The sequence below is a fragment of the Vipera ursinii genome, assembly GCF_947247035.1.
Source record: "Vipera ursinii genome assembly, chromosome: 6".
In the NCBI taxonomy this organism is placed as follows: domain Eukaryota; kingdom Metazoa; phylum Chordata; class Lepidosauria; order Squamata; family Viperidae; genus Vipera; species Vipera ursinii.
In genome coordinates, this window is record NC_139515.1 from 23,456,984 (window position 1) to 23,476,967 (window position 19,984).

At 40.2% G+C, this 19,984-nt stretch overlaps 1 protein-coding gene across 4 annotated transcripts in view; it reads left to right on the forward strand.

Annotated features, from left to right (window-relative positions):
- The window catches only part of TSPAN12 (tetraspanin 12), a 97,209-nt gene that overhangs the window by 37,947 nt on the left and 39,278 nt on the right, over positions 1-19,984 (forward strand). For all 4 annotated transcript variants that reach the window (XM_083366716.1, XM_083366713.1, XM_083366715.1 and 1 more), the window contains exon 5: positions 19,055-19,129. In XM_083366716.1, the coding sequence (XP_083222842.1) occupies positions 19,055-19,129 (75 nt within the window). The remainder of the gene's footprint in view (positions 1-19,054; positions 19,130-19,984) is intronic.

The window sequence follows — 19,984 nt, forward strand, 5'->3', positions numbered from 1 at the left end:
CAAAGAACAGGTTTATAGTTCTGCTTTCCTTTATATTATTTTTAGCTGATCTAAAAATAAAAGCAAATGGGATAAGCAGGCTAATAATGGTAATTCCCTTCTTTTACAGAGACAATTTTGTGTTGTATGTTTTTTCTCACTAAGATGTTCTGGTATTTAAGATAATGACATTTCAGTAGAACATTAAAATCTCAGAGTATAAAAATATGCTATCCGTGTTGGTGGGGTCAGCCCTTCAAGCTTCAGAGAATGATTAAACTTCCATTTAATTCAATGAGAATATGGTCATGGATGGCTCTTTCAAGATTAGCTCATCTCAGAACAATCTATTTTCCTCAATATTGAATATTATAGACAGAAATAACTGTTTTCTATTATATAGCAGCAACATTCTGATAATAGCACAAAATCCTGCACTGTAAAGTGAGACAATCACATGAATGTCTTTTTCTGTGATTTGATTTATCTAATATAGGTACTCTTTCTGTAATCTTGGGCTCTTTTTGTATTGCACTGATAAAGCTCTTTTAAAGTAATTTTTCTACCTTTCATTCAATTCTATGGCTTCTTGTCTCTCATTCTTGGTATTTGTGTGATGATGAATTGGGAACTATTTTAGCTAGCGTTCACAACTGCTCTCTTCTAAGGAAAGTACCAAGTTTTTACTTCTGTATCTACCCCTAGTACACTACTTATGATTGTAGAATCTTCATTTTATTTATCTGAAATTTGCTATATATATTATACACAAACAGCAACTGTTTTTATGTTGAATCCACCTTTAAATGGATTCAGTCTCAAACAGTAACAGTGTGCAAACCTTTAAAAACACAGATTTTAAAGAATTATGGCTAAAAAATCCCATCAATTTTCAGTGTTGTTTTGTAGTCAGTTTGGTATAGTGCTTAAGGTGCTGGCTTAGAAACCAGGAGATCGTGAGTTCTAGTCCTATCTTAGGCATGAAAGCCAGATGGGTTACTCTGGGCCCAACCCAACCCAACACACTTCATAGGGTGGTTGTTGTGAGGAAAGTAGGAGGAGGAAGGAGTATGAGGAATGTTTGCCACCTTAAATTAATTATAAAGTAATAAAGACATGAGAAAAATCCAATAAAATAAATTTCATCCTGACCTATTTGTCCTATGGATTTCGATTCATTGGGCGAAAGCAGAAGTGCTAGAGCCATTTATGTGTTTATTTTTTGCTGTACTGGACTAGATAATAAGAGAATGAAAGTCCCTTTTTCCAATCATTACATGGAACTGAGTACAATACAAGTTAGAATGGAGAAAGAGGTGAACTGTTTCCAAAGATGGGCAGATTGACTATATACAACTCCAACTGATACAGGATTAAACAAAATGGCAAAAGCCTAAACTTGATGGAATCCATATTTCTGACCATGTTGACTTGTTCTAGATACAGAAGTGGTCTATATTCTTTAGTGGAATGGAAAACGACATTTTTCATATGATGAGAGACTTAATCATTCTGTATCCATTTACATATACTACAGAGTGAGCAGGGCTCTGTTTAAGCTTTGAATGTGCTCTCTTAATGTTTTTAACATTTTAATTAGGCAATAAAAGTGTCATTGTGTGATAAAAACTGTGAAAGTCTTACAGGATGTTTTCCTTAAAAGCGGCATAAGAAAGTAGAGTTTTGTTGTACCTAACAGAATAAAATACAGAACAATAAGAGTTGGAAGGGACTTTGGAGGTCTTCTGGTCCAACCCTCTGCTCTAGCAATTTCAGACAAATGGCTGTCCAGTCTATTAAAAACCTCCATTGATGAAGCACCCATAATTTCTGAAGGCTAGCCATTCCACTGGTTTATTGTTCTCACTGTTAGGAAGTTTCTCCTTAGATCTAGGTTGCTTCTCTCCTTGATTAGTTTTCATCTTTTATTTCTTGAATTGCCTTCTGGTGCTTTGGAAAATAGATTGACTCCTCTCCTTTGTGGCAGCCTCTCAAATATTGGAACATTGCTATCATGTCACCCGTAGTCCTTCTTTTCTCTAGATTAGCTACACCCAATTCCTGCAACCTTTCTTCATATGTTTTAGTCCCCAGGCCCCTAATCGTCTTAGTTACTCTTCTCTGCACTCTTTCTAAAGTCTCAGCATCTTAGAAAAACCTCTTAGGAACCTATCTCAGAGCTGCTAATACAGATCTCTTCAGTAATAGCCTTTATCAGGAAAATTGGTGAAAATAAATCTTTGGCAGATAAGCACTGGCAGGCCCTTACTGAACAGATGAAAGACTCTTACTTTAGTCTTGGCCTAATCTTACCATCATACAGTGAATCTGCAAATTGACTTGCTTTTGTAATAAGCCAGACCAAAAATAAGTAATAATTTACTGTATTAATTTTTAGGCTCTCTTATGATTGGATATGCAGACAGAGCAAAATGTGTGAGAGCATCTTGCATGTGAAATGATTTTTTATGCCATAAATTCTAGAATAAACTACCTTAGGGTCTTCAGAGAACGCTAATACTAAATAACTTTCTATGAAATCTGACTGAGTGTATATGATTAGGGTTGTTTTAACGATCTCTCTTTGCTCACAAAAGTATTGTTTCATGGGACACTATATTTGAAACAGATGAAAAGATGTTTCATTTCTGTTCAATTATGCAAGAACATATGGATAAATACTGGGAATTAGGCATGGCTGGCTGTATGACAGTTATTCTTTCTCAATCCAACCCTCCTCATAAGATTGTTGTAGGGAAAATAGTAGGAAGAAAGATTATTATGCATGTTCACCCCCTGAAGTTATTTATAAAAATAATAAAGGCAGGTAAAAAAAAATCTAAAATATAATTAAAAAACAAAAAAAAACATTAACAAGAAAAGATTAAATATAAAGTTTATATATAGAGGGCAGTAAAGCACCATACACTTGTGGAAAAATACGCATTTTGTAAAATAACTTTTACTTTTAAAAAAGACACTCTGTAAATAAACAACATGTTAGTATTTGTGCACATCATAAATCTTAACAAATAATTCCAGGATGAATGAACCATTTAGTTCAGTACTGATTTCCATGAAGAGAAAAGCTACATTTCTTTTGTTGACCTAAGATTTCAATTGCATTTACAGCTTATCTATTGTGGAACCAATTTCCTTTTAGGGATCCGGTGACATCAATTTCTTTTCTGAATGACTCCTCCTCCCTCCCCAGTTTGGGAAAACGTGTTTCATCAGGCATCCAAAAGAAACCAGATTTTGATTTGGCACTCAAGAATTCAAATTTCCATTATTTTAATCAAATCTAAAAACAGTATCTTCCAGAGGGATTTGTGTGTGGTTTCCAAGGCATTATTAGATTTTAATTACAATTGGAGTAATAGTAATCTTAGGCTACAAAAGCAGGGTTGATGGGAGATTTTTGGCTCGACTTTTCCTTTCAAATTTGTTTTGGAAATAAATAATTTTTGAGAATGGTGTGTGCTAAAAGAAATCTGGTAGCTGGCGGGAAATGCCATACGTCATGATGGTAAAAATTTGGAAATGTTTTGCATTTCATATATGTCAGGTTTATTTCTCTAAAGATTTTATTCTGTAGCCTATAGCATCCCTAATCACTACTGAAGCAGAGGACAACTGAAAATCTCATTACATTGCATGAGGTTTTCTACTTTCTAGGTGTAAAAATAGAATTCAAATTGAATTATTCATCCTTATCACCATCATCACATCTAGCCCTTGAAATCTTTGTCACTGAGTTTAGGAAAAGCATGGGAAATATCTACAAACATGTTTTAGATTGCTCTTCTGTACAGGAATCCAGGCACTCCAATCCACTCTCATTTTCTTTTGGCTTGTTTTGGTTTTTTTAACAATATTTTGTTATTTTTTATAATCACAAATTGTTAATATTTTATCAGCAACATGTCTGGATTCCAATATTTAGCTTACTAATACCTCATTTTTCTAGCCATTGATAAAATGTATCCCATGTTCTAAAGTATTCTGACTTTTCTTTTTTTTTCATTTTCAGTGTAAGTCTGTCCATTTCTGCACAGTCCAAAATTTTCTTAATTATCTCTTCCGCCCCTGATAATTCTTCATCTTTCCAATGTTGAACAAATACAATGCTTGCTGCAGTTAGTACATGTAACATTAAATGCACACATTCTTTCTCATAATTTCCTACAATTATACATAACAAAAATAATTCTGGCTTAAAATCTACATTTTTTAATCATTTTCTCTAACCATATATGTATTCTTGACCAAAATCTTTTGGCTTTAGGCAATGGTGGGATTCAGCTGGTTTGCACCACTTTAGCAGAACCGGTAGCTAATTTTTTTTTCTTATCATAAAGCAAGTATGCATGCCATCCATGTACCAAATCCCATCCCTCAAGATGCAGTATTCTCTTGTTAGTTAGATTAAGCCAATCACTAACCCAGGTCAAGGCAACCGCATCATAGTACAATTTCAAGTTCGGCGCCTTGAGTCCCCCTCTTTCCCTGGCATCTTGTAAAATCTTGAATTTAACTCTTGGTTTTTCCCCCGCCCAGATAAATTCGTTAATACCCTTCTGCCATTGATCAAGGTTGGCATCCTTTTTCAATATAGGTATCATCTGAAACAAAAAGAGAAACTTTGGTAGAACAGTATCTAAAATCATTCTTAAATTATTTTTTATTTGTGTCTTAAGTAAAAATCCATTTTGGTCTATATGTATAAATTCAGTCAAAAATCTCTGAATCTTTCTGCTATTATTGAAGCAAAAATTTACATATTGGTGTATAAGTCTTTATTTTTTGGGTATTAAAATAATGTTGGCTTCTATCCAAGTATTTGGTATTTTAGCCTCTAAAAGTACCTCATTACACAGTTCTTTCATTAATGGGCTTAATGTATCTTGTAGGCATTTATAAAACTCTGCAGGTAGCCCATCTGGATCCGGGTTCTTATCATTTTTTTTGCCTTTTTATATCCTCTGTTACCTCCATCATTGATATTTTTTCATTTAGCATGTTTTGTGCAATGTATTGGCCTTATCTGTTTTAATTCACTTGCTTAATGTTTGACTGCTTGCTTATGTCTGACCTACTTTCTGTGTGTTTTCTAACAGTTGCTGAAAGTCAGACTTGCTGTCTCGAGGCTGATAATTAGGTTTGGGGCAGGAAACTGCTACTTTAAACCTATTCGTTGCCGCCTAGAGGTTGTCGAGAGCGTGGTGGCGCATCAACTCCCTCTATTCCTGGAGGAAACTGATTATCTGGCCCCGTACCAATCGGGTTTCAGGCCTGGGCACAGCATGGAGACGGCATTGGTTGCGCTGGTGAATGATCTCTGGCGGGCTCGGGACAGGCGTTGCTCCTCTGTCCTAGTCCTATTAGATCTCTCAGCGGCTTTCGATACCATCGACCATGGTATCCTACTGCGACGCCTCAGGGGGCGGGAAGTGGGAGGCACCGTTTTACGGTGGTTCTCCTATCTCCTGGGTCGTTCGCAGTCAGTGTTGACAGGAGGGCAGAGATCCGCCCCGAGGCCTCTCTGTGGAGTTCCTCAGGGGTCAGTTCTCTCTTCCCTCCTGTTCAACATCTATATGAAGCCACTGGGTGAGATCATTCGTGGTTTCGGGGTGGGGTATCATCAGTACGCTGATGATACCCAACTCTTTCTTTCCATCCCAAACCAACCCAGCGATGCCCTCGCCGTGATGTCCCGTTGCCTGGAGGCGGTCCAGGTCTGGATGGGGAGAAACAGGCTTCGTCTCAATCCTGCCAAGACTGAGTGGCTGTGCATATCGGCATCTCGGACTAACCTGTTCATTCCACCTTTAACGATGGGGGGTGAGGTGTTACCCCCCGTTGATAGGGCTCGCAAATTGGGCGTACTCCTGGATTCACAGCTCAGTTTTGAAGACCATATAGGTGCCGTGACCAGGGGGGCTTTTGCCCAGGTTCACCTGGTGCGCCAGCTGCAACCCTACCTGGACCGAGATGCCCTACGCACAGTCACTCATGCGCTCATGACCTCCCGTTTAGACTACTGCAACGCTCTCTACATGGGGCTGCCCTTGAGGACCACCCGGAGGCTTCAACTGGTGCAGAATGCGGCCGCGCGAGTTGTGATGGGGGCCTCCCGATACTCCCATGTAACACCTCTACTCCGCGAGCTGCATTGGCTTCCGGTTGCCCTTCAGGTGAGATTCAAGGTGCTGGTAATGACCTATAAAGCCCTAAATGGCCTGGGTCCGGGATATTTGAGGGAACACCTCCTGCCAGCATCAAACTCCCTTCGTCCAGTGCGCTCGCACAGGGAGGGTCTTCTCAAGGTGCCGCCGGTAAAAGATTGCCGGCGGATAACACCGAAGGGGAGGGCCTTCTCTGTGGGTGCGCCTGCCCTCTGGAACCAGCTGCCCATGGAGCTTAGGACCGCCCCTGACCTTCGTTCATTCCACCGGGACCTGAAGACCTGGCTCTTTGAGCTCTCCGGCCCAGGCTGAGAATTTTTAACTGAGGTTTTTAGTTAAGGGATAATTTAATCTTTTTAAATTGTTTTTTAACTTTTGTATTTCGTACTGTTTGATTTTAAATACCCTGTAAACCGCCCTGAGTCCTTCGGGAAAGGGCGGTATATAAATTTAATTAAATTAAATTAAAAATTAACCGTATAAATAGCTGTGCAGCAGCTATTAGCTTGCTTCTGTTCTGTTCTGAGTTAAAATAAACTTGTTGTTTGAACACTTCATTTCTCTTAATGCCTCAAGAACTGAATATTTAACATTTTGCATGTTCGCTGAAATTTTTGGTAAAACAGCTTTTTTATGTATTGCTTTATTTTTTCTTGAGAAGTTTCTTCTGTGTCATAAAGTGTCTCATAAACTTTATGTTTATTTTTTAAATTATGTCATTTTGAAATTGTAAGTCACCTTTTGAATTTTGCAAGTTATTTATCAATTTTTTTATCTCTTTTCAGTTTGTATGCTAACCACCTACCCTGTTTATTACCATTTTCAAAAAAGTTTTGTTTTGCCCTTTTAATTTGTTGGGCCATTTTTTCAGCCTCTGCTAAATTTAATTTATGTTTTATTATTTCCATTTGCTTTTAAGATTTTCTTTTGTAGATCTCTGTAGTTTTGATTCCAATTACTCTTTTAACTATTGTTGTTGCTTTTTTTCTTTATTCTTTTTTTGCCATGTAAGTTATAGCCAAACCAAAGTATGCTTTAGCTGTATCCCACACATTTTGAAGCGATGTCTCTTCTTTTTTGTTTATTTTAAAGAAAAAATCAATTTCCTTTGTTGCTATTTGTATAAATTCTTTTTCAGTAAAGATTGATTCAGAGACCATGTTAGTTTTTTCTTAGCTCCTCTCCAAGTCATCTTTATCGGATTATGGTCTGCCCATATATTGGTTTCTATCTCAATCACTTGTATAATCATGCTTAATTCAGGGGATATCCATATCATATCAATTCTGGACCATGATTTGTGCCTGTTTGAGAAAAATGTATATTGTGATTTTTGGGGGGTTCTTTTCTCTCCATATATCCTGTATATAGATTTCTTCTGCCATTTTTAGGTAGTATATTCCTTCCATTTTTCCCTATTTTACTAATTCTGTAATCCACCTTCCTGTCTAAAATTGCATTAAAGTCTCTCATTAAGCAAATATTTTGATGTTCCAATTCCACTACTTTTTATGTAATTTTTGATAGAATTCTTCTTGTTTGTTATTAGGTGCATACATTGCTACCATCGTTATCTGTTTTTGATTTATCATTATTTCCACCATTAATATTCTTCCCTATTCATCTGCATAGATTTGTTTGGGGTTCGTTGTCTCTTTAACATATAAAACTATTTATCTTTTCTTTTGTTGTGCTAGTGTGAAGTGGAGTTTCCCGATTTTTGGTTGTTCCAACAGTTTATAGTGTTGTCTCTTAATATGTGCTTCTTGGAGACAAATTATATCCATTTTTAAATTTTGTAGTTGTGTAAAAAGATTTTTTCTTTTTGCAGGGGAATTCAATCCGTTTATATTCATTGAGAGAATTCCATTTTTCTTCTGTATCTCCTTCAGTTATATTTAGGTTTTATTCTCCTAGTTGTTCTTATCTGTCTCTGTTCTCTTGCTTTTGCCCCTTCTATGTTTGTGTATTCTGTCTCTTCTTCTTCTTCCCTTGGTTTGGCTACTCCTTCTATTGCTATTTCTTGCTGTTTTTTTGCTTCTCTCCCTGCATGAAATTCTGGGCTTTCCCCTTCCAAAAAAGTTCTGTAACTCTCATAGAACTCTGTTGACTTGAGTACAGAGTCCAATCTGTATCTTTTCATGTCCCAATTAATTTATGTCACTTCCGGAATTGGCCATCTAAAATTCACTCTTTTTTCAGTTAATTTTCTGGTCAGGAATTGGTATTCTCTTCGTGAATCTGTTATCCTCCTGGGAAACTGCTTCAACACTACAATTTCCTTTTCTTTATAACGCAGAGGATCATCTCTCGCTCTACTCAATATTTCATCTCTTATAATCTTTTGATGAATCTAACATGTACTTCTCTAGGGTCTTTATTTCTCCTTGCATAGTTTGAATTGACTCGAAATATCTGGTTTATCTCTCCTTCCATTTCCTGTTTCCCGATTTCCAGTGCTTCAGCCAATAGCTCTGCCATCAAGTCCGCAAGGTCCTCTTCCTTATCCTCTGTTATGTTTTGAAATCTTAATAAATAAGATGCCTTCCATTTCCAAAAGTTTCATTGAATCTTCCAATTCTCTATTTGCCTACATCAGCCTCTGATTTTCATCTTTTATTTCTTCCATCTTTTGATCAGTCTCTACTGACTTATCTTCTATTTTCTGAATTCTTTGTTTATTCTTTGTAACCTTCTGTCAGAAGCTTTCTAGTTGAGAGTTTATGTTATGAATTTCTTGATTCATTTTATCAAAGTTGCCTTTTGTCTCCTCACGATTTTTCCTTGTATTTTCTTTGTGAAAGGAGATATTGTCTCTTGGATTATTTGTAATGCCGCTTGCATGTCCTTCTGAAAATTGTTAGATTTTTCTTGTTGAAGCATTGATTCCTGATACACAGGGCTTGCAGAGGTGGAGGACAGGGCTGAGGGTGTCTTATTTTCAGTTTTAGCTAAAGTCAGAACATTTATTTTTGTTTTCTGGCTTGTTTCTAATTCATCCAGTATTTATTTCCAATTAACTTGCTTGGTTCTCCTTAGATTATTTTAAAAGTCTGCTACTAGGGATTTTAATATTTCATTAAACCTTCATGTTTAGTTGCTAAAGCCTGACTCATGTGTATATTAACTGTAATTATTTAAAAAATAGACATAACTTTGTTCCCAGCTTGGTCCATTGGACTAAACATTATAATAAACATGTCCTTACCTTTATAAGCTGCAAATCTGAAGATGGCAGACAATGCAGAAAATTCTTTAGTCAGTACTTCTAAGCTTCTTCCTTTCTTTCTTTAGAGACTCATAGACCATGTAATTCAAGGTCTTCCATGCCTTGCTGAGCTGAGGCCATTAACCCTATCACCTTTTGGATAGCTAAGTAGCTACAGCAGCCACTGCCACCAGGGAGGTCCTCATCCAGGCTGTGGTATCAAAGTGGTTCATTCAGAAGTACCGAGAGAAATAGGGCAAACAAATATGAAAGAGATGGAGTAAGAATGTATGGGGTGTGTGTCTGGATGTGTGTGCACATATCTGCCTGCCTTCCAAGCAGTCTTGACCCCGATGACTACATACATGTCTAAAATAGAACTACAACTCACTATCTACTGACTTCTGTCCAGTACCTTTAGCTATTATTCTAAATGGGCTGTCTTCATACAATTATTATTTTTTCTTACTAGTGTTTTTCCCACAAATAGGATCATATTTTTTTTCAGATCAACTAAGTGTTGAGCCATTGGGCTACAGAAATTGACCAAACTGGCTTGTCATCCAAGCCTGACATCCTGACTGAGAGAATGTGACTGGTCCAAAATCACCTAGCCAGGCAGATTCTCACTCTTCTCTTCCTTCCTTCCTTCCTAGATCAATAATGCATGAAAATGATAGGCAGAACCCTTTATTAGTTCATCACTGCCGAGCCATAATCATGTGATTTTTCACTTCATCATTTTTCCCTCACATAGATGCTCCAAGGAATCTAAGATTTGCCTATGGGCAAGACCATTTAACCTCAACCTATTACTTTTATTTGGAGGAAAATTATTTGAAAGATTTTGAGGGAATAAGGTATACAAAATAGTTGAGCTTTCCCCCCCTTTCATTTCTTTTAATTAATGGCAGATGCCCTTCCAACATGCAGCTCCCCTCCTTCATCAAACTGACACCCAACAGGACAGGAATTGCCTGTAGACAGAAACCGATGAAAGTCAAATCGGTTTTCAAGGCGGCTTAGTCAGGAAAAAGGTCCTAATATGCCCAGGTCGGTCAATTGTCTCAACACATGCAGCGTTAAACCAAACGCCACTTCTGAGCAGTCGCTCTGCTACTTTTTCTGCTTACTGAACCCAGGAGCCCTCCACCCCCGGGCTTAAAAATCTCCCAGGCAAGCCTGACACATGGCTTTCCCAACAAGTGGAGGATGGAACTCCCATCATCCACAGCTGGCCATGCCTTCAGCCGCTTGCTGGCAACGCCCCTGGAAAATCGGTCCAAATATTGCTGGTCAGTTAGCTCCGATTCTCAAAGCTCGCAGCTTCGGACGGAGAAAGTCCCCACACAGTGGCGGAAGGACCTGCACCCTCGGGGGCTCCGGTACAACCGGCTAGTCAATCCCCTGAATTGGAGAAGCCATTGTCTGCATCACACTGTATCACGAGCCTGGGAAGAAGGTCAGCCACGGGGGATACAGACTGACCGACCGAGGTGAGCTGCCACTCACCCTGTGGCCACCGTCCCTCCCTGCCTGGGCTCCGCACCAGCCTACTCACCGCCAGAACATGCCCAGCGTCTTGCTGAGCTCAGTGTTGTGCAGGTACTGGTCGGCCAGCTTCCTGCACGTTGCCTGCGTTCAGACCTTGAAGGCATTCATGGGCTGTTTGACATGCAGCTTGGCCTTCAGCGCCCCATGGCTTCGCACCAGCATGGGCACCAGGCTCCAGTTGCACCCCTTCAGCACCTCCGAGACGGCGTCTCAGATGCAGGCGGGGAAGCGCTCGTCCCTGCCTGGCTTAATCAGAGCCTTTCCGAGCTGCCGCCACCTCCACCACACACAAGGCTGAGCAGGCAACTTCTCCCCGGCCCCTGGACGAGGTAAAAGGGGCCAGATCCCGATCCCCCCACCGAACCCTACTCTCGCTGACTGGCTGGCTGGCTCCTCGGCCCTACCTGGCTTACCAGAGCGTACTTGGGCCACCACTACCACACATGAGGCTGAGCAGGCAACTTCTCCCCGGCCCCTAGATGAAGTAAAAGGGGCCAGATCCACCCACCCACCCAACCCTGCTCTTGCTGGCTGGCTGGCTCCTCAGCCCTGCCTGGCTTACCAGAGCCTACCTGGGCCACCGCCTCCGCTGCCATTGCTGCTGCCATCACCCCATGAGGCCGAGGCAAGGTAGCTTAAGCAGGTAGGCCGCCCCCCACCCTCCGTGACTTTCGCCACCACCGCCATTGCTGTCCTCACCGCCTCTCTTCCTCCTCGTCCATTGAAACTTATCGCTGCTCATGCTTGCTCACGGTCTGCAGCAAATGCTGCAGACGCCAAAAATTGTTTCTTTTATAGCCTCTTGCCTATTCCCAGACTGCGCATGCATGAAGAACTGTGCATGCGCAGAGAGCAGGAGGGAGCAGCTCAGCCCAGCAATGGCGCACGTGCCAACAGAGAGGGCTCCGCGTGCCATTGGTTCGCCACCACAATGTTAGAGTAACATTTAAATGCCCTGAGGTTACTTCCTGTAAATGTAGAATGTAGAACTTCATGTGAATAAGATTTTTTTTCAGGGATAATTCTAGATACTGGAATTTAAGTTTTCTTGCTGTTAAGAAATGCTTTTATTTTTAAAGAAACAAGTAGTTTAAAAACTCTTAGATCACTTTGTAGTAACACAAAGTTCTTCACTAAGATAGTCTCACCATGGAAATTGCACAAGGGCTCTTTATCTTGTTATTCATCAACTTTATGCAGACTTCCTTTAAGGCACAAAACCACCGAAATGAAGGATCTTGTTTTCTTCTCTCATTTAGCTATGAATCACGTCAGCCAATATATTGAACACAAAAGAAATGACTGAATTTTTGCTTATGGAATGTTTTTTTTTCACACTTTCACTCTGGTAATGCTTGCTTGCTTGCCTCATATGTTATTGTGAAGTCAGCCTATTAGACCTACTGCGTGCATGTTGATCACTGATCAATGAAATAAAAGAGAAATAATAAAAGTGGAAGATGTGCCTTGGGAAATTAATTTCTAATAATGCTGTAATAATGACAGAAAAAGGAAAAACTTTACTATAAGCAAGGTTGTATTTTTAAGGGGCAAAACCCCTTAAAAATGATTATGTTCTGACTTTCCCCTATTTACTGCAAACAATTCTCCTAAGCTGATCTTGAATATATAGCGATTTTGCTCCCCTATTGCTTTTTTCTGACTGATGGCTAGTTGTGATCTTTGAGTTAGTTCAGTTTACAGATCTGCCAGGGAGAAAGCTTCAGTCTGTTCTCCCATTTTCCCCATAATTCCACTGTGTGCTCTGAAGGGCTGTCTTGATAGGACACTCTTTGCTGTACATTTATTTAGCTTTGTTCTATTCATGTATGGAAGAGTACAGGCAGTCGTCAAGTTACAACCACTTGTTAGTTCAAATTTGCAATGGTGATGAATGAAGGGGATTTGGGATGGGTCCTCAGAGTTCACAACATCACAATGTCCCCACGGTCATGGCTCACAATTATAACGTTGCAGCGAGACATGGTCATGTGATTGTTATTTCTAACATTCCTTGCTGGTTTCTCAGAAGCAAAGTCAGTGGGGAAGCCGGCAGGAATTTGGAAGTTGCTCCTACTCTAATATTTTTTCACCAGCCCATGGTCCCTGGTGCCTGTTAGCACTTGCCCAACCCCCATGGCACTGTGCTCAGTAGTGCCCGTTCTCCCATTATACCTGCACATCTTCCTGCATTCCCTAGTGCCTGTCCTCAGCACCCATCCATCACTCTGCGATTCCTGTGCACCCACCTGCCCTCTGTCTAGTACCTGCTTATAGCACATGCCCACCCTCCAATATCCATAGCACCTCCCCACATGTTATTTTAACATATTCCCGAAAAAGCATACTTGGATACTAAGGTAGAATTAAGCTATAGTAGGAGTAGATGAATATACAAAAAAATTAACCACAATTAAATCAGGAAACAGGAGATAAAAATATAAGCAAAAGCAAAGTTACCCAACTGATCAAAGTAGCATTGAAAAAAACCTTTCCAAATGGCTATGTTTTCCATGCCATCTTCATCATATGGTTTCCTTTCTCTCAAGAGTTTTGGCAGCCGGTCACTAAAGTTCCTTTAGTGCCTACTACTTTGAGGACCTGCAGCCAACATTGTCTTAAAGTGGCTTTAAGAACCAATAGGTCTTTCCCCCAAAGCAACAGTAAAGTACTGTCATATAGAACAGCTTGCTGTCTTAAAGAAGTGCTGATTACACTGTCAAGCCACATTATGTCTTGGCATAAGAAATTGGAGAAGGAGGGAGGCGGGGTGATGAATCTTTCCTAGGATTCCAGTAAGTGGCAGCAGAAGACCCAGAGGTCTTCTCCAATATTTTCTCTTATGAAGAACACACGGAGTTGGATTTGAAGTTGTGGAACCAAAGCAGCTATCCCCCCCCCCCCATTTCTTCCCCTTGACAAGGGAAAGGGTGTGGAACTGGCTTTGCAGCCAGCAGCCCTACAATAAAGCTGTATTCCTGAAGACCACTAGATATTTGTATACAAAAGCAGTTTTAAGATGGAGGGATGGGCAAATGTGGGCTGCAGAGCAAGTCAAACCTTGTGGGAATGGAAGTGGGAAATTGGCTTTTCAACTGTGAAAAGCAGGTTATTTTGGTGCCATGAGAACTGGTGCCCAAAAGAACTCCTCACTCTTCTTTTCCCACTACTGCTGCTAGCCATGGGTTGGGAAGTATGGTGAGAGAGAGGGCTTGTCACTTCCAAAAGAAAGATGTCCTAAAAACCAATGACCAGGAATCATGATAGGTTGCCCACAGAACTTAATACAATCACTTTGGTTTGATGCACTTTAAAGAGACCAGATGTTATCACTTAGGTGAGAGGAAGCTGGAAAACATTTCTTTTGAAGAAGAAGATGCCAATGGTGGTGGCTTAGGGATAGACTGAAGATGCTAAATGATTGTATGGCATTTTCACACCCTGACAAGCAGGAAAGATAAATCAGTCCATAATTATCAAATAGTCTGCAGGCCCTTTAATCCACTGCAATATATTTATTTGCTGTTCAAAATGCAATAAGTAATACAGGTAGTCCTTGACTTACAACAGTTTGTTTAGTGACCATTCAAAGTTACAATAGCACTGAAAAAAGTGACATGATTATTTTTCATACTTACACCATTGGAGCATCCCTATAGCCATGTAATCAGAATGTTAACACTTGACAACTGGCATGTATTTATGATGTTGCAATGTTCCAGAGTCATGTGATCATCTTTTGTGACCTGACAAGCAAAGTCAATGGGGAAGCCAGAGTCACTTAATAATTGTGTTAATAACTTAATAACTGCAACACCTGTATTTACTGGAGCTTGCTTCTAGTGTACTCAAGATTTTATGCAAGTTAGGGTTCTTTGTATTAGAATTTGGTCTCTGTTATTCTGTTATTCCTTGTATTCATAATTACTGGGAATAGTATTTAAGAGCAATATGCCTCTCTAAAGTTCTATGTGAATCTTCTGGTGTTTGGACTTAAAAAAGGAATATGCTAGTATTATTGAAGTTTGCCAACTCAATTTCCCTTCAGTTGGACACTAACAGAAATAATTTCTTATATCTATGCTGGAACTTGACCTAATCATCACATAGCTTAGGTTGAGTTTTAAACAGTTGAGACAGTATAATGACTACAATTTAGTATTGTAAGACACAGGCCTGTTGGTTCAATCTCATTAACTCACAAGATGGCCTTAAATAAACCACTCTTTGTGATATGAATAATAATACTGGCTATCATGCTAACATAAGATTACTGGAAGAAGGAATGTGTATTTTTGAGTATAGTATACAGAAGTTGAGCTGCTAATTGCATCATTCTTTTCACTTTGCACTTATTTTTATTTATATTTATTTATAATGAGACTTGTATGCCGCCCTATCTCCCAAAGGACTCAGGGCGGCTAACAACAATAAAATACAAATGAATACAAATATTAAAAAAGAATTAAATTGTATCAAAGTCCCACTAAAACCAATAAAAACATTTAAAATCATAATTAAAAACCCCATTATCATCAGTCCAGGTCGGCCTGTTGGAAAAAATATGTCTTAAGGTCACGGCGAAAGGACCGAAGGTCTGGGGCCATCCGGAGCTCCCGGGGGAGTTGATTCCACCAAGCAGGTGCCCCAACAGAGAAGGCCCTCCCCCTGGGGGTCATCAGCCGACATTGTCTGGCCGACAGCACCCTGAGGAGGCCCTCTCTGTGTGAGCACATAGGGCGATGGGAAAATGTTCCTGACAGCAGACGGTCCTGCAAATATCCTGGGCCTAAGCCATGTAGGGCTTTATAGGTAAGAACCAGCCCCTTGAATCTCACCTGGAGGGCAACCGGTAGCCAATGCAGTTCATGCAGGAGGGGTGTAATCTGGGAGTACCGGGATGCTCCCATCACAACCCGCGTGGCCGCATTCTGCACCAGCTGAAGCCTCTGGGTGGTCTTCAAGGGCAGCCCCACGTAGAGAGCATTGCAGTAATCTACCCGGGAGGTGAGCGCATGAGTGACCGTACGTAAAGCATCTCGGTCCAGATAGGGTCACAACTGGTGCACCAGGTGAACCTGTGCAAATGCCCCCCTGGCCACGACTGCAACATGATCATCTAAACTGAGTTGTGCATCCAGGAGGACGCCTAAGTTGCACGCCCTATCAACAGGAAGCAACACCTCTCCCCCCATAACAAAAGATGGAAGATCTTGGACTACACGAGATGCCGATACGTAAAGCTACTCGGTCTTGCCAGGGTTGAGCTGGAGCCTGTTCTTCCCCATCCAGATTCGTACCGCTTCCAGGCACCGGGACATCACGTCGAGGGCATCACTGGGTTGGTTCGGGGTGGAGATGAAAAGCTGGGTATCATCCGCATATTGATGATACCTCACCCCGAAACCATGGATGATCTCGCCCAGTGGCTTCATATAGATGTTGAACAGGAGGGGAGAGAGGACCGACCCCTGAGGCACCCCACAATCAAGGGGCCTCGGGGTTGACCTCTGTCCTCCTGCCAACACCGTCTGCGAACGGCCCGAGAGGTAGGAGGAGAACCACCATAAAACGGTGCCTCTCAACCCCCAGAGATGTCGCAGCAGGATACCATGGTCGATGGTTTCAAAAGCCCCTGAGAGATCTAATAGGACTAGGACAGAGGAATAACCCCTATCCCGAGCCCACCAGAGATCATCCAGCAGCGCGACCAATGCCGTCTCCATGCTGTACCCGGGCCTGAAACCCGATTGGTACAGATCCAGATACTCAGTTTCCTCCAGGACCAACGGGAGTTGCCGTGCCACCACACTCTCAACAACCTTCGCAAGAAAGCAAAGGTTGGAGACAAAACAAAAGTTATTCAAAATGGCCAGGTCCAGGTCAGATTTCTTGAGGAGGGGCCTCACCACCACCTCCTTCAAGGCAGCAGGGAAGCACCCCTCACTCAGAGAAGCATTAATCACTGCCTGGAGCCAGCCTCGTGTGACCTCCCGAGCCGCATAAACCAGCCAGGAGGGACACGGGTCCAACAAACACGTGGCAGCACTCAATCTACCCATGATCCTGTCCACTTCATCTGGAGTCACAGGGTCAAACTCCTCCCAAATAATATCGGCCAGACCTGTCATTTCCCCCTCATCAGATACTGCCCAGTCAGAGTCCAGACTGGTCCGAAACTGAGCGACTTTGTCCAGCAGATACTGACTAAACTCCTCGGCCCGCCCCCATTGATGCAGTTTACACAGTAATAGTAACTAGTAAGTGCAATTATCGATCAGTGGTATTGAGGACTGCAGCTTAGAATGTTAATCATAAAAAGTAAAACTTAAACATACTGTCTGAAACAAATACTGCCAGCCCAGTGGTGGGATTCAGCTGGTTTGCATCACTTCAGCAGAACCGGTAGCTAATTTGTTGTTGCCCAGGCCCAGAATGGACTTCTGGAAATGGCATCCATATAAAGAAACGGTTGTTCACATATGTGAATCACCCCACTGTACCAGCCCCTGCCAAGAGTATTCATTACAGCTACCTTCTTGGTGACAATTGTTGCTTCCATTTCAGAGTAACTCAACAGACCAGTTAATTTTACTTGTCTGTGTTAGAAATTCAAAGTTGATAAAAGGAGCCATGGGAGAAAAAAACATAATCCCTTGAGCCATACTGCCAGGTTGAGGTGAATGAGGTGAGTGGTATATTCTGTAGCAGTTCTTGTGCGTTCACACGGCCTTGTGCAAGTAAATCTAGAGTTTGATGTAATTTTGAAGCTGCTCAGAATCATCTGAATGAAGAGATGGACAGCAAATAAATTTGATAAATAAATAAATTCATTTTTCCATGTTGTATAAAGCATAGAATAATTCTTTGAAGTGGATGGTCTGTTACATACATAGAATGGAGACTCTAATTTTTATGGCGATCAGCTTACATTTTAGAAATCAAGGTTGGCTTATTTAGAATTGTTTACTGCGTGATTATATGCAAAGTTTGTTTGTTTGTTTGACTATTTTAATTTATCCAGTGTGAAGCCAAACTAGAAATGGACAAATTGGATGATTGCTGATAAATAGCAGTCTTGTATTGTGGTTGATAACAGGATTAGATCTGCTGGGGCCAAAATGGTTGTAAGGGTACCCCCCAGACATGCTATTTGCATAGCTGATTGAGGAATTTTGAGAGTTGAAGTCCACATATCTTAAAGTTGCCAAGGTTGAGAAATACTGCATTGGAGGAAAATGTAAGTTGAAGAAACATGTCTCTGGGGCCTCACATGGGGAGCCCAAAGGAGTGTGCACCCATGGGGCAGGAAGGTGCCCTGAGAATTCTCCCTTCACCTTTTCAATTCATTTTTAACAGGGCTTAATTATTCTTGCCTCCCTCTAAAATTGCTTAATTTTGAAATTTTAATTCTAACATTTTAATTTTAATTTATAGTTTTTATATGCTGACATTTAATTGTACACACCTGGAGTCCCACTTTGAAAGAGATGGGCAGTTCAGAAATGAAATGAATGAATGAATGAATGAATGTGGATGGGGAGAATTTTTATTGGAATCATTGCATTCCATAGCTATTGCCTATTTCCCTAGTCCTATTCCACCCCCCCCCCGTTTTTTTCCTCTGAGACTGCTATTAAGGTAAAGAATAAATATAGTTTTGAGATAGATTCCACTCTTGTTGTCTATATGGGTCTCTCTCGTGAAGTCTTCCATTTTCAAAAGTGCAAAATTGTCTTGCTTTTGTTCAAGGTTTTTTTTTAATTCCCAATCTAATCTCCAGCTCCTCTACTGTGGGAATCTCTCACTCATGGCTTAACCAAAGCTAACCCTTCTTAGTTTCTAAATGTAGACAAGGCCTGTTTTTTACAATCACAACAAAAAAGTACATTCAGGAAATTTAGACCCAATTAGTTTTGCCCAATAATGCAGCCCAAAATGTAGATTACTGTTTTAGATTGTTAAAGTAGTCAAAATCATTCTTGCTAATTTAACCAGTTTGTGCTTTTGTTTAAGGGAGCTATATATTTGTTTCCTTTTGGAGTTGTATGACTAGAAAAGATAATCTAAGACTAGCTTTAGTTTAAAATAATAAAAAATGGAATGCTTTTTTTCTGTTCTGCAGTATTTTGGAAGTTTGCTCGTGATATTCTGCGTTGAACTGGCCTGTGGTGTTTGGACTTATGAACAGGAAATTACAGTGAGTATGTGTATAGGAAAATTGATCTTGTTCAGAGACTTTGATTCTTTTAATATTCAATTCTTGATATAATTCTTTCCTTAAAATATATAATGCCTTCTTGAACATGAAAATAAATTCTATGAAAATCATCTGGAATGAGCTTTAGGGATTGTTCTTACATGCCTTAATATATAAATGGAAATTTTTGTACAACATTTAAAAAAATCTAGCCATTCCTAGTTTATATATAAGAGAATTTCTGTTTTATTACGTATATTGTATTATTATATTTATCGTATAATATTTTTGTTCATGCTGTAGCAGTATATTCTTTGTTTAAAAAATATGGACCTAATTAATTTATTTAGAGAATTTGTAATCAAGGTGGGTAAATTAAGTTAGCATATTAATAAAACTTGTATTCTGACTAAGTCACAGTTTACAGTTGGCTTCATCTTGTTCCCATATGACAGTGAGGAAAAGTTTTTACTATGGACCAGTTAAAAGCTTTATTAATAGTCTATCTAATCATATAAACTGGTCAATTCAGTTTTGCATATTTTTCAAGTCTTTGGGTTGGAAAATGTCATCTGTTTCAGTAGCACTTTCCATAATTGTTAAAGCAAGTTGTATGTGGAAACCCCATTCATTGAAATCATTGCAGCATGCCTCTTCTTCCAATGCTCTGAAGAAGCTGAATCTTTATAGTCTTTAGTAAATGACCAGGTACTCAGTCTAGTCCAGATAATATTTGCTGTTTTGTGCTATTGGAATTATAGTTAGCAAAATTAGGTTGGTCTCCAGTATGAGAATTATATTACAGTGTTGTGACTGTTGTTGGACTAAGATTGGGAAGACCCTGTTTAAAGTCTC